At 30.3% G+C, this 12958-nt stretch overlaps 1 protein-coding gene across 1 annotated transcript; it reads right to left on the bottom strand.

Annotated features, from left to right (window-relative positions):
* Positions 1 to 1230: 1230 nt before the first annotated feature.
* On the bottom strand, positions 1231 to 12493 carry LOC100161319 (cytochrome P450 4C1). The gene is made up of 13 exons (XM_001944016.4): positions 12353 to 12493; positions 10926 to 11121; positions 8424 to 8533; positions 8220 to 8310; positions 7604 to 7792; positions 7379 to 7445; positions 7128 to 7251; positions 5978 to 6062; positions 5727 to 5836; positions 4386 to 4454; positions 4141 to 4309; positions 3184 to 3363; positions 1231 to 1507 (listed from the first exon to the last, which is right to left on the bottom strand). Exons 1-13 carry the CDS (start codon positions 12374 to 12376, stop codon positions 1332 to 1334), a joined length of 1590 nt encoding a protein of 529 aa, XP_001944051.2. The 5' UTR covers positions 12377 to 12493; the 3' UTR covers positions 1231 to 1331.
* Positions 12494 to 12958: the final 465 nt, after the last annotated feature.

The following is a 12958-nucleotide window of genomic DNA, read 5'->3' on the forward strand; positions in this document are numbered from 1 at the left end:
ATTATATGTATATAAATGTAACACAAAATATGTATTTATTTATATTGATAATTTTAGTCGTGTGGGTAGTATTATATTGTGTTTTCATTACACAATTTTTACATAGTACCTATTATATTTATTTATTTAAATTGATATTATAATTCTATAAGAAAAGTGTATCGTAATTATTAATTCCAACCGTATTAACAATTTAATACATTTTTATTTCAAATTTTAACTCATGGGTCACCGTGACACATTTTTTCTTGAAGAATAAGTAAAATAAAATAAAATAATATTATTTTAAACGACTCGAATAGTTCCTTTTGAGGTAACCTGCAGTAGTGATGCATAGCGATTATCAAGACTCGTGGATTTTTTTTATGATATGATTGGTAAGTAATCAAAAACTTTACAAACAGATGCATATCATTCACGGTGTGTTTACATGACTGGTGTTTTTTAAGTTACCATAATTTATTAGAATTTACACTTTCAGAGTTGCATTTTTCTTTTCGTTCAACTCGGCGTAATTAAGTGCCTTCGAACTGCACCGTATCTTGTTGCAATGATATTAAAATTATGCTCAATGATTTTGTAAAAAAAAATATCGAAAATCCATTGCTCACAAAATGCGTTGAATAATATTAGATATATATTTTTCAACTTGAACGACCGCATGTGAAGTGTGAAGGTGACTTAAACCGAGGAATATGATTAGACCAATCCTACAGTGCATTTTGCAATTCGATTATTTACATTCTGTACCATAAAATTTTATACTTACATATAATATTACGATTTACGAGAAACCAGGACCAAAAATTGTGTGCAATAGCAACATTTTATCGCACACGCGCCACACGGTGTGCAGTAGCAATTAATATAGTATTGCCTACACTTTATTTAATCAGATAAACTATTTTTAAACTAAGTTAAGGTAATAATATTAATATTATTATGATATTTCTCCGTATGAATTTTTAACTTAATTAATTAAATTAATCGTTTTGTTAACTATCAACTAATTCTTACTTAAAGATTAACTCTACTTAACTTGAGTATAATATTATGTACAATGTATTGCATATCTATATATTGGTAATTCCGTAAATTCGTATATTATATAACTATTATTTTTTTTTTTTTTGTAATGGGGAGAGGTAATGGAGTATGATAGAAAGAATGTGTGTGCAGTTGCAAGTCGCGTCAATTTTAGGCACTACGAGAAACAATAATAATATAACAAAATTGTAAGTGCTCAGTTTTTAATTTTTTTTTTTTAATAAAAACTATAATAGTAAAATATTACATTTTGGTGATGGTTTTTATTTTTTTTCAAACAATGGTCATCGGTCTTGCGTTCTCTCCCTGGGGCGGATCGTGATAGGGTAGCCGTTGGCTTTTTTCGCCAGCAAATCGATCTGCATTTCGATCTCCGACAATTTACAGTCCGTGTGCACGCTGTAACGGCGCAAAACCGCCACCATCATTAACTTCATGGAGATCATTGCATACTTGACACCTGTGGGGAAAGCGATCGGTAATTATAATACTCGTATTATCTATGCAACATAATGATATAATATACGGGTCGATGTAACAGCTTATTGTAGGAATAATCACTATTTTCTTTCAAAATTCAATTTTAGCCTTAATATGTTTACCTACCTACCTATTAAACCACGGTCACAATTATTCACTTTGTCTTATTTTTTACCCCCCACCCACCTATCAAACTTTACATGTATACATATTATCTTTAAGTTATGTTTACATACATAATATGTTTACACATTTTTAATTCGTTCACCATCTTTACATCTATTATTATGATTAATTGAATATTAATTAATTGATTATTTATATGAATAAACTCGAATTTTACAACTAAGCCACATTGTGTGTTAAATTTATAGATCTGTGCATTTAGTTTAATTCCTATTTATATTTCAATATTCGAACCAAGGATTGGAACTGAACCTAAAAGAACCGGTTCTGGAACCGGAACCATTAAAATATTAAGAACTGGAACCAGAATCGAAACCTTTATTTTAATAAATAAAGTGCTGGAACCTAATTGGAATTTTTAAATTGAATAGTTACATATCTATCATAGTATAATGGTATTACTGTTTTGCGTACAAACTTTGTACCTACCTATTATAATCATATAAGTTTTTTAATATTTCTCATACTATTTATTAAGCCCGCATTCCGGATAGGTATTTAAAATTATTATAATTTCCGGTACCTAAATTATTTGTAACCAGTACCGACATTTTTTGGAACCAATACCTACCTTTATTTCTTTATCAAAAAACCGGAACCGTACCGGAAAAGTAATTTTATTTTTGCAGAAACTGTACCGGAATCGATGCCGATAAATTCAAAAGGTTCCAGGCCCTGATTCAGACATTCATAATTTTACCCTCAAATACTTATCAGAAATTAATCGTTTGAATGAAAATTATTTTTAAATATACAACAGGGCCAAAAATATCGTGTTATTTTAACTTATAAGTATTAATGCCTCTAAAGTTAGGTAAAAAAATTGCATTTCATAAAACTGGTTCGAAAAAATCTGTTTCATGGAGATAGACAAAACAAGACAAGCTTTTAGAGCTTTACACTTGAATCAATCATTCGGATTTCGAGTTTCTGGTGCTGGATATAATTGCATGTTCAAACGCCGAGATAAAAATATATTTAAAGAAACATTTGGGTTAACGTTCACTATTTATAATACGGGCGCTAAATAATGCAGGAAAGACTATTTTTAAAACTATGTAAGTACAACATATTTTTAATTATAGGATATTATTTAATTTCATGAAACTAAGCATAAAGCATAATGTAAAAATGTGATGTGTAAGCAAAAATAGGAAAATATGGATTAAAACCGATTGATTGTAAAATTATCGCTATCGATGGTAAATGGTAATTATTATTAAAGAATCGGTTTCGGTTGTTGGATTGTTGAAGGGGTTCCTGTCAATTTGGATGCAAAGTCCTGCAACCTCTATTATAATATTATAGGATATATAACGATAATGTATTATATTATATTTTACTGTTGTAACGACGAGACGTTTGTTTTTAAGGACATCATATGCCACCGGGATTGACGGGGGATGACAAAAACAAACGACGCGCCGACAATAATATTCGATTAATAATATAATTTGGCGTCGCGCCTACCTAGACAACCCCTAGGACCACCGCTGAACGCCAAAAAACTAAACTTGTGCCGATTCGCCTCGTTCTCGGCACTGAAGTTTTCCGGATTGAACGTGTCGGGATTGGGATACAGCTGCGGGCAACGGTGTGTGACGTACGGCGACACGAACACGTTGGAGCCCTTCGGCAGTTCGAAGTTCGCTGTTAAAAAAAAAAAAACAAATTAAAATCAACAAAAAAAGACATTTACGGTATTCGCACTATTACGCAAACATCGTTTTATCGCACGCGTTTTATATTAAACAACAACAACAACAATGCGATAACGCTTTTATCGACTCTATCTAAAAAAAAACCCAACTCGGAATTCGTAATGGAATCTCTTTTTTTCGCCTCAGTTATCGAATCGACGAAAAGCGAAAGCTCGTGGATATCTTAGCAGCGCCGTGCTACTATAGGTATATATAAAATCTAATTACTATTACGAAATATCATGTTTTACTATCGATCAGGTCTCTCCGTAATAATGTAATCTTATCAATCAGTATAATAATTTATACAAAAATGTATAGGTACCACAGTAAAGTATTAATCCGTTTAGTTAAATTAAAATCAATAAGTCAAAATTCTCTTTTCCCAACATCTTTGCGGCGGTGTAATATAATATTATACTCACATCTATCCACATCTATATTTTCGTTTTCTCTAGTTTTAAATATTAAAATGTTACTGTAAACTGGCTATTTTTAGACTAAATACATTAATTTGAAATTGAGAGTACTCGTCGATAAATTATTTTATTAATTTGTTTAGTTTATCCATTAATAGATCGTAAAACTTTTGTTAACATTGCGATAACGATAATTATTATACGCGCCGAATGTTTTTGTTAATAATATACTATATAATATGTAAATACTAAGCATACATTTTAGGTATATTATAGTTAGATGTATTCTTATAGTTAATGAGACTTACTGAGCTTTACGTTTTCGTTAATTTTTCTGGAAAAAATTGCTCCGGGAGGAAACAGCCTGAGACTTTCTTTTAACACCATTTCCAAATATTTAAATCTAAATATGTCTTCAGGAATGACTTCGCGATCACTGTCTCCTAAGACACTGTAAATCTCATCGTATACTTTATCCTGCGAAAATGTTTGACGTGCATGAGGAATAAAAAAAAAAACGATATTATGCTAAGAAAAAACTTTTGAATTATACCTGGATATCTTGATGCATGGCAAGTAACAGAATGCAAAAACATTCACTGATGGCACTGGTATCGCTACCCTAAAATTATAAAATATTTAAAAATCTGAAAACCCGTTGCGTTAATCATTAAACGCATATGCCATATGACACAAGATGGCTTACATCGTAATATCAATATAAAATCAGTATTATTATTTTTTTTTTTTTTTTGAATGTTTGAGGATAGTAGTGATAGTACTTTGACAAATTTATACAGTAAATATTAGGTATATTGAATATTATAATAATTAAATATTAATAACATAATGAATTCAATGTTTTCGGCATAAATAAATCAACCTACCGAAATAATACGTATACTTATAGCAAAATAAATTTCTAAAAACAATCATAAAATACATTTTAGAAGGTAATAAAGTCTGACCTTAACTTAAACTTGAACTTATTAATGTATTTCCTTAAAATACGAATCTGTTCAACGGCATTTAAATATTTCTTATATGTAAGTATTATTATAAATTATAACTACATATTCTTATTAGCTAATTACACATGTAATGTACAGTAATCCCTCGTTATCCGCGAAGGTTATACGTTCCAGCAAACCTGCGCGGATAACGAAACCGCGGATAACGAGACCAGTAGTTATCATAGACCCATAAGTACATATATGTATGTATAGTGTATATGTGTTATACCTATAGCGATATAACAACAATTATCTACAATTGTCAAAAATAAATTTACAGTATTAGTGTAATAACGGTAAAGCGTTATCGCAATCGCAATCGCATTAATAATTTGTTATCGTGGACCCAACCGCGGATAATCGAAACCGCGGATAAAAAAAACGCGGATAACCAGGGATTACTGTATATGATTATAATGATAAATGTACATATTACTATTTTATAAAATATAAAATGTTTATATTTTTATAATAATTTTATTTGTTTCCTGTTTAATTTAATTACACCAGCTAATGACTTCATTGTTGAAAACAAAGGCAGTTAATGGTGATATAATATTCCTTCCCTGACATTTTTTCAATATTTATGATCTTGTAACCATAAAATGTATTTTTAATTATCAAATAGTGTGCGATGAAAAATCAGCCGCAGCCATGACACAATTATTTGACTGCCACTGAACCTTCTTTATCCATATTTTTGTTTTTATCATATTTAAATGGAAAACAACTTTGCTTAAATTTAGTCGGTCGAGAACCATATTATTTGCTAGTTATTTTTTGAATTCTTATTCATTCCCCAGGATTTTAACGTTGAATTAAATGGCTCGTTACATGTACTATGACCTTTCATAATAATAATAATTGTACGTGTCTCTTACCGCAACTGTCATCGTGATAACTTCGTCCTTGAGATCTTCGTCAGTAAAATCAGCTCCTTCGTCGTTCAACTTGAGCAACTTGTCCAAGAACACTTTTGTCGAATTCCTTTCTGTAATGACATTTAAATATTATTATGTATATACATTATACATATAACATATTATACACGATCGTTAAGTATTATATTATATTTATATTACATAGGTACCTACATACTAAATAATTTAATTATCTAAATATTGCATATTACTTTTTTCCGGAACGACTTCGTGAGACTTGTCCGTAGATTGTTGCAACTTTATCGATTTGAATTCTAGTTTCTTATCTCTTATAATCTAAACAGACCCGTAACACTCTAAATTAATGTACATTGATACATATTATATTATATAGATATTTATATAAATTCATAAACAGAGCCGTCTTAAAACATGGACCCCGGATCCCCCCCCCCCCAATTTCTCAAGACCCCGATTTGTTTTTGTTTTTTAAATGTAATTACCTTATACATTATTTACTGATTTTTTTATTAAAACGATAATTTATTTAGATTAAAATCAAAATTATGTATGGTACTGATGAAAATAACTAGGTACTTACAAAATGTGTGAGTGAGCTATGCAACTATGCAAGACTTACAAATATCCTTCTAACTACATAATAATAATTATACCTATTACTTAAATTAATTTTTTTTTAAAATATATTTTGTTAACGGGTGTTTTTAAACATAAATTCCATTTAAGTATTTTTAAAAATGTAATACCTATAATGTACTATAGATTCAATATTACTAAATATATGTAGTAGTAATAGTGTTATTATTCAATAATGTAGTATAAATTGGAAAATTAGTATGATTTAATAATATTTAAATTTATCTTTAGGTATCTCTTATTAAGAGTAGGGTTGTTTAAACAACCCTCCTCCCCCCCCATCGACCATATTTATGCAAAACATATTATATGACGTACCATATAATTCTGATTTCTACAAAATATTTTATCACAATATGGTTCTGTTACTTATTGGATATTAACAACACGAAGATTGCTGACTATAATCATGACAAGTATGTAAAGTCAAGTGTTATACATAAAAACCTAAAAAAAATATCCTTTTTACGCCTCTGCGTATAATTTTAACTTGTTGGTTATAAAACTGTCTAATCAAATAATTTATTATTATTATACATTAGCAGTGTGTGGGTATGGTATTTTTATATAGAACATTCGTTGCGTATGCATTAAAACACATATTGTATGTTAGGAAAATATACACAACAATATTATTTAAATATTTTACGACCCCCGAAGTACACGTTAGGCCCCGAGCTACGCATAACCCTGAGACGGCTCTGTTCACAAGTCGTTATCAAATTAGGTATTGAGCTGACTGACTTGTAACGAGACCCTGTTCAATTGACTCATGTACACGTTCAAACCGGTCAAGTACGTGTAAACAGCGAAAATCTGATCGATGTACAACCACGGCTTCACAATGCACTTGCTTAGTTCTGAAACTCTAAAAACGTGTGGTTTGTTTGTTTGTTTTTGTTTTTTTTTTTTTCGTTAACCAATTTCATATCATCGCTTAGACTTATTAATTAAGTAAATTAAATATTATCATTATAATAATCTGTTAATTTTACTTCTTCATGGCGAGGACGAATTCCGATAAGGTTCGTTGATCGTTGAGGTTGTAACCCATCGCGGCTTCTATGTATAAAGTAATAGTATTTTAACATAAATCATAATAGGTAATAATACGACATACAGTCGACACGTTATTTGATATCTATAGGTAGGATGACAATACACGATCTCCAAACAATCGTTTTACCGTGTCGATCACCTAACGCAGATGCAAAACTTACGGCTCACGTTATTGAGATTACACGATATTATGTAATCCCAAATGTCAAACGGTTGTGTCTCGCCGACGTGTTTCGAAATGTTTTCAACTAGTTTTTTGTTGTTCTCGTTAAATATTGGGTACAGTTGATCTAAAAACTTTGAACTGAATATCGATGCTATAACGCGACGGTGCTTTTTCCATTTTCCCACTGAAAATCACGAAGACAATTATTATTTTTGATACAACGTCACTACCACAGGCTCGTGGTTATGTATCTGGCCACACTGGTCGTTAAATCAGCAGTTAAATTTCCACTCAAAACTAATTTTAGAATACCGTTTATTTATTTTTTGTAGTAAAGAAACTAATTTCAAATACGGAACTTTCCAACAAAAAAAAAATGTTGGCTATTTCAGACCTATGAAATAGTAGGTACACCTCCTAATGGTCGCAACACATAAAGCAACAAAAATAAAGCTACGATTCAATATAGATTTACAACAATATCATTAAAAGTGTAGCCAGTCTATGATCCAATGACCATTATTTGATTTATACAATTAATATAGTGCACTCCCTAATCACGGGAATTTTGAATTTAGTTGACAAAGTATTATGTACAGAAAAATACTCACTCGGAGCAGTAAATACGCCTTCACCCACTGCGTGTCTTATTATGTGGTAAATCATGCCTTTTTCTAAGGCTTTGGAACTGTTTAAAACTATCTGCAATCAAAAAATACAGCAAAAGTTTTTTTTTATTACCTACAACCGCTGCCGCTTAACTCGAGTTCACATATAAAATTATACTACGTAAAAATATAATAACGATAACTTACTTGCACGTCTTCTGGCTTATAAACTCCGACGAAAAAAAATGGGCCTACCCACAATTTTACCGGTTCGTAGTTATATTTTTCGGCCGATTCTTTAAAATTGTACATAAGTTCTACGAGGAAAAAAATAAAAATCAATTTAAAAATTACCATAATATTAACGGCGACGAACAGCCGTGTGCAAAACGAAAACTACAGTGTTTCCCATCTTTTCGTCAAAATCGACCTATCCGTTTACCGCTAGTACAGCAATATACATTTCCATTTTCCAACACAACAAATTTCAGTTTTTAGATTTTGGTAACCCTTATCTAATATTATATATTATGGACCACGTAGAAAACATGTTCACAATCAGTGTCTTTTCTCCATTAATAGGAATGAGAAAAAATGGTTACGTTATAGCTGCAATACATATTGTTATGACAATATTAAGATAAAGTTCTAATTAAAATTGTATATTATTATTTTATTAAAATTCCAATTATATATCTTACAGACATTTTCTGTGTAAATAGACTTTACACTAATAATTTCAAAAAGCTTCAACTATTTTGAAAATATTTTTTTTTCATTCATAATTCAAAAAAAACATTTATGAAAAAGAATTATATTTTTACTATGTTTTATACTTTAATCGTTATATTATTTTTTTAAGTTTCTTAATTTTATGAGTACATTTTTAATTACATATTCCAAAGCCAAATATTATTTTATTATTTGGAGTATTGCAGTTTATAAAAATCAATTTTTGGACAAGTATAGTAAGATTAGTTGTACCTGATCATTTAAAATTTAGATTAGCGGAATAAAGTGGTATAGTGCCACTGTGGTACCGCGCAAAATGTTCGTCCACTGTTCATATAAACTTTTAATAAAAACGAACTAGGAATCTTTCTGAATTTGATTTTTATAAATTGAAATACTCCGAATCATATTCTGCATCAGAGCACGGAATTAAAAATGTATAGTGTCAAATGTCAAATGTCAATCAAAATAATAATCTAGTTAAAAAAATAAAACGATAAAAATAATAAAAATATAATAATTTTTGTTCAGAAATGTTGTATTGAAATGACATCAAATTATGTAAAACAAATATTTTCAAAAAAGTTGAAACTTTTTGAAAATTTGTGAGTCTAGAATGAAAAGCTTCTAAATCGTTTTTATGAAATTGTTCAGGAGAGGAATTTTAAGATTCGAGTTCAAATATTTTACTCCTTGAACAACATTTTGTTTAAATTAAAGTTCTGAGGCATGCAGCAACTTATATAGTTTAATTCACAACATTATAATAATAATTTGCTGTATTGGTTGGTATTAAAATTAATAAAATACAAATTATAAATTGTTTAGTATGAAAAGGTTCTACAATTTAGAACCTTTTCATCCTAAAAAAAAAAAAAAAATTAATTAGATCTTTTTCATTCTTATTTATTATTTTTATTATTGTTAGCTGAATCCTTTTCAGAATATTGCTTTCTCATTGCTACCAACCTTCTAACACAAAACAATGTACCTAATAAATATGAAACACCGAAATCTATATCTCAATCGTAGACACTGATAAGTGATAACAAATTTATTATATTGCCTCGAACGTACGGTTGTCGGTCGCTCCGTGTTGTATCCGTGATACGTCAAGTAAAACAGACTATAATTTTATGATTGTTATTGTGTACCATAATATTATCGTACAATAACAACAATAATAATATTGTACTATTGGTAGTGATTAATTTAATTAGAACCTTTTCATACTAACGAATCGTTAATAATTAGGTTCTATTAATCGAGCGTTTTCAATTTGATTAAATTGTGTTTATAATTTAATTTTTAGCGATTTAGAACTATAATAATGAACTATAATCCTGAATGTTAGCTTAAAAGATGCGTCATTGTATTCTAAAACCATTTCTGTTAAAAAGTGACTTTTGAAAAAAATGCGATTTAGAACCTTTTCATTCTAGACCCACTAAATATGAGCGTAAGCTGCGCTTAAATGAATCATCTAATATTATTATATATTATTATACATTTTTTTTTATAACTAATAATTATATAAAAGTATACTTAATTATTCTATATATTTCAATATAGTATTTTCAAACCATCGTCGGTTCGGATTTCGACTACTGGCGGCTCCTCTCTCTGGGCAGACAACTGTCTAGAGAGTGAGGCCACCATCCCCCGACCGGGCATGGCAGAAACCTACGGGTGCCGCGCCGGTGCCCAACTTGAAATTCTGCCAAACCTAAAAACACACGTGTTTCAACCAACCGTTCCTCCCCCCCTCCTACAAAACAACAAACAGCTAATGGCCATAGTTGTCGGGCTTAAGCTTGATTAAAAAAAAGGCATTTTTTTTATAGTAAGGGGCTACCAAAATCTAAACGCTGTAATTTGTTGTGACCGACAATGAAAATAATAATATAATAATAATATACTGGCAGTAAAACGGGTAGGTCGATTTCGGTGAAATGTGAAACTGCCGGGGGTTCTCACTCTCGGGGGTCGTGCTCAGATCAAAAATCGATCCTTTTAACGGGTACGACGGTGGGCCCTTTAACTTGTCGGCGAGCCGATAAAATTGTCTGTACTGCCATCGCATGCGGCACCACAGCACGACGAAAATCACTATTGAAGCGTAAAAGTACAGTTCGCTTTTCGTCATCGGCAAGGCGTGCGCTGCGTTGTGTATCTTCAAACAGAAAAAAAAATTAATAATAATAAACAAAACTTTTTTTTTAATAAATAATATATTATGTTGTTCTCGGAAAAAAAATACAAAATTAAAAACAAATATTTATTTATTTAAAAACCGTTTGATTTCTGTTGTAATAATTACGGTGACGTTAAAATATTATGTTTTTTTTCTACTCTTTGTGTTTCAAAGACAAACAGCGTACCTACGATATTTTCCAAATCGCTTCGCGGGAAATGATTACAATATAATGTTCCCCACAAATAAAACATAATCGACGAAAACGTTTATAAGCCAATTCTCCGTTTAAATAATAGCGAGGATGTCCAGATGAACTCGGCACCGTCGTCAAAGGCCGGAGACAATTTACTATACCTAATATAATATTTTTTATATCGATCGGTAAAGCCTCATATTAGATAATATGTATAACTATTTGACGACACCGATCACAATAATACTATTTATACTTCATACGACACACGCCTAGCATAGTATATTATAACACTTACGCGCGATATTATAAACCGGTTCCAATAATACTATTTAGATTGCTGTATAATACATATTATATAATGTTATAATGATCAAATGTGGGTAATTGAATTAAAGCAATTAACTTTAGTTAAGTTAAGTCAACGTTTAGATCGCTAAGCTATAAATAAACAGTTAAAAAACAATATGTTTAACTCTAGATGTTAAATGTTTAAATAGCTAACGTGGAAATAAACCTATAACCAATAACTTTAACATAGTTAAAAACGAAGTTTTTTTAAACTAATTTTTAATTACCACCTAGGTCACATGGTAGTGCAACTTTCAATTTTATTAAAATTATAACTAAACATTAAGCGGAAAATTCATATTATCCTATGTCTTCTTATCACATGCGCTAGCTTTAGTCTGTACTGCAGGGCTTGTATTTGAAAAAAAATCCGTTTTATGTTATTTACAATTAAAACGTTACACAATTTTTGCGTTTATCGTTATTTAGAACTAAAACGTAGGATTTATTAACTGATTAATTTGATGTATAAATCTCGTTAACTAGTTGTTGAGTTAGTTATAAAACTAACTAACCGGCCGAGTTCAAAAATGTTTAAAAAATATTGACTTTTTAACATTATTTCTGCTATTTAACTACCTAATTAATATCCGCATTTCTTTCATATTCTAAAGAATATAATATCATTATTGTTATTATGACGAGGTGGTAAACCATACTTACGGCCATTCTCATTTGCGCAAACATGGTGTGCGATGGTCTCGACGGTGACGGGAACGATGCAGTAATAATGCAAAGCGTCGAAAACTAAAAACCAAAAATATATTTTATCGTTCTTATACAACGTCGCAACCGAGGGCAAAGGCGAATGCACATTCATATTATTACATTCGCCTCACCGTGTTGGACAAGCCCTCGCCAAATTCGACGCTAATTCCATTGTTTTCGATACGGTGTTAATAAATACTGCAATATATCATTATTATTACCATCGTTATCGTCGTAGTATTGTGCACTATGCGTTTAGATCTTCGATGTCGCTGATTATGAGTCTCCATATATTGCAGATAAATCACTATTAAAATGTCAAAAGTAATCATATTAGTGTGATTGCTGTTTTTGTTCGATCAATAAAAAATCTAATACAATTATTTATACCTAATAATTATTATTATTATAAACCATACAGGCTGTTTATTTTTATGACTTATATCGTCGATGAGTGTTGACAGTAGGTATAGATAAAATCGACTGTATTATGATTACCATAGGCTCAAATCGCAGGGTATAAGAGGGCTTAGCTCTCCAAAATATAATTTTTTAGTTGTT

Source organism: Acyrthosiphon pisum, chromosome X, assembly GCF_005508785.2.
Source record: "Acyrthosiphon pisum isolate AL4f chromosome X, pea_aphid_22Mar2018_4r6ur, whole genome shotgun sequence".
In the NCBI taxonomy this organism is placed as follows: Eukaryota; Metazoa; Arthropoda; class Insecta; order Hemiptera; family Aphididae; genus Acyrthosiphon; species Acyrthosiphon pisum.

What these genes read in the sequence shown, in the direction of transcription:
- LOC100161319 (XM_001944016.4), bottom strand. Translation starts at nt 12,376, where the DNA reads ATGTTTGCGCAAATGAGAATGGCC. An exon ending in TTCGTCCTCGCCATGAAGAA is followed by an intron (nt 7,252 to 7,378) that starts GTAAAATTAACA and finishes ACACGTTTTTAG; the next exon opens with AGTTTCAGAACTAAGCAAGT. An exon ending in CCATGCATCAAGATATCCAG is followed by an intron (nt 4,310 to 4,385) that starts GTATAATTCAAA and finishes ACATTTTCGCAG; the next exon opens with GATAAAGTATACGATGAGAT.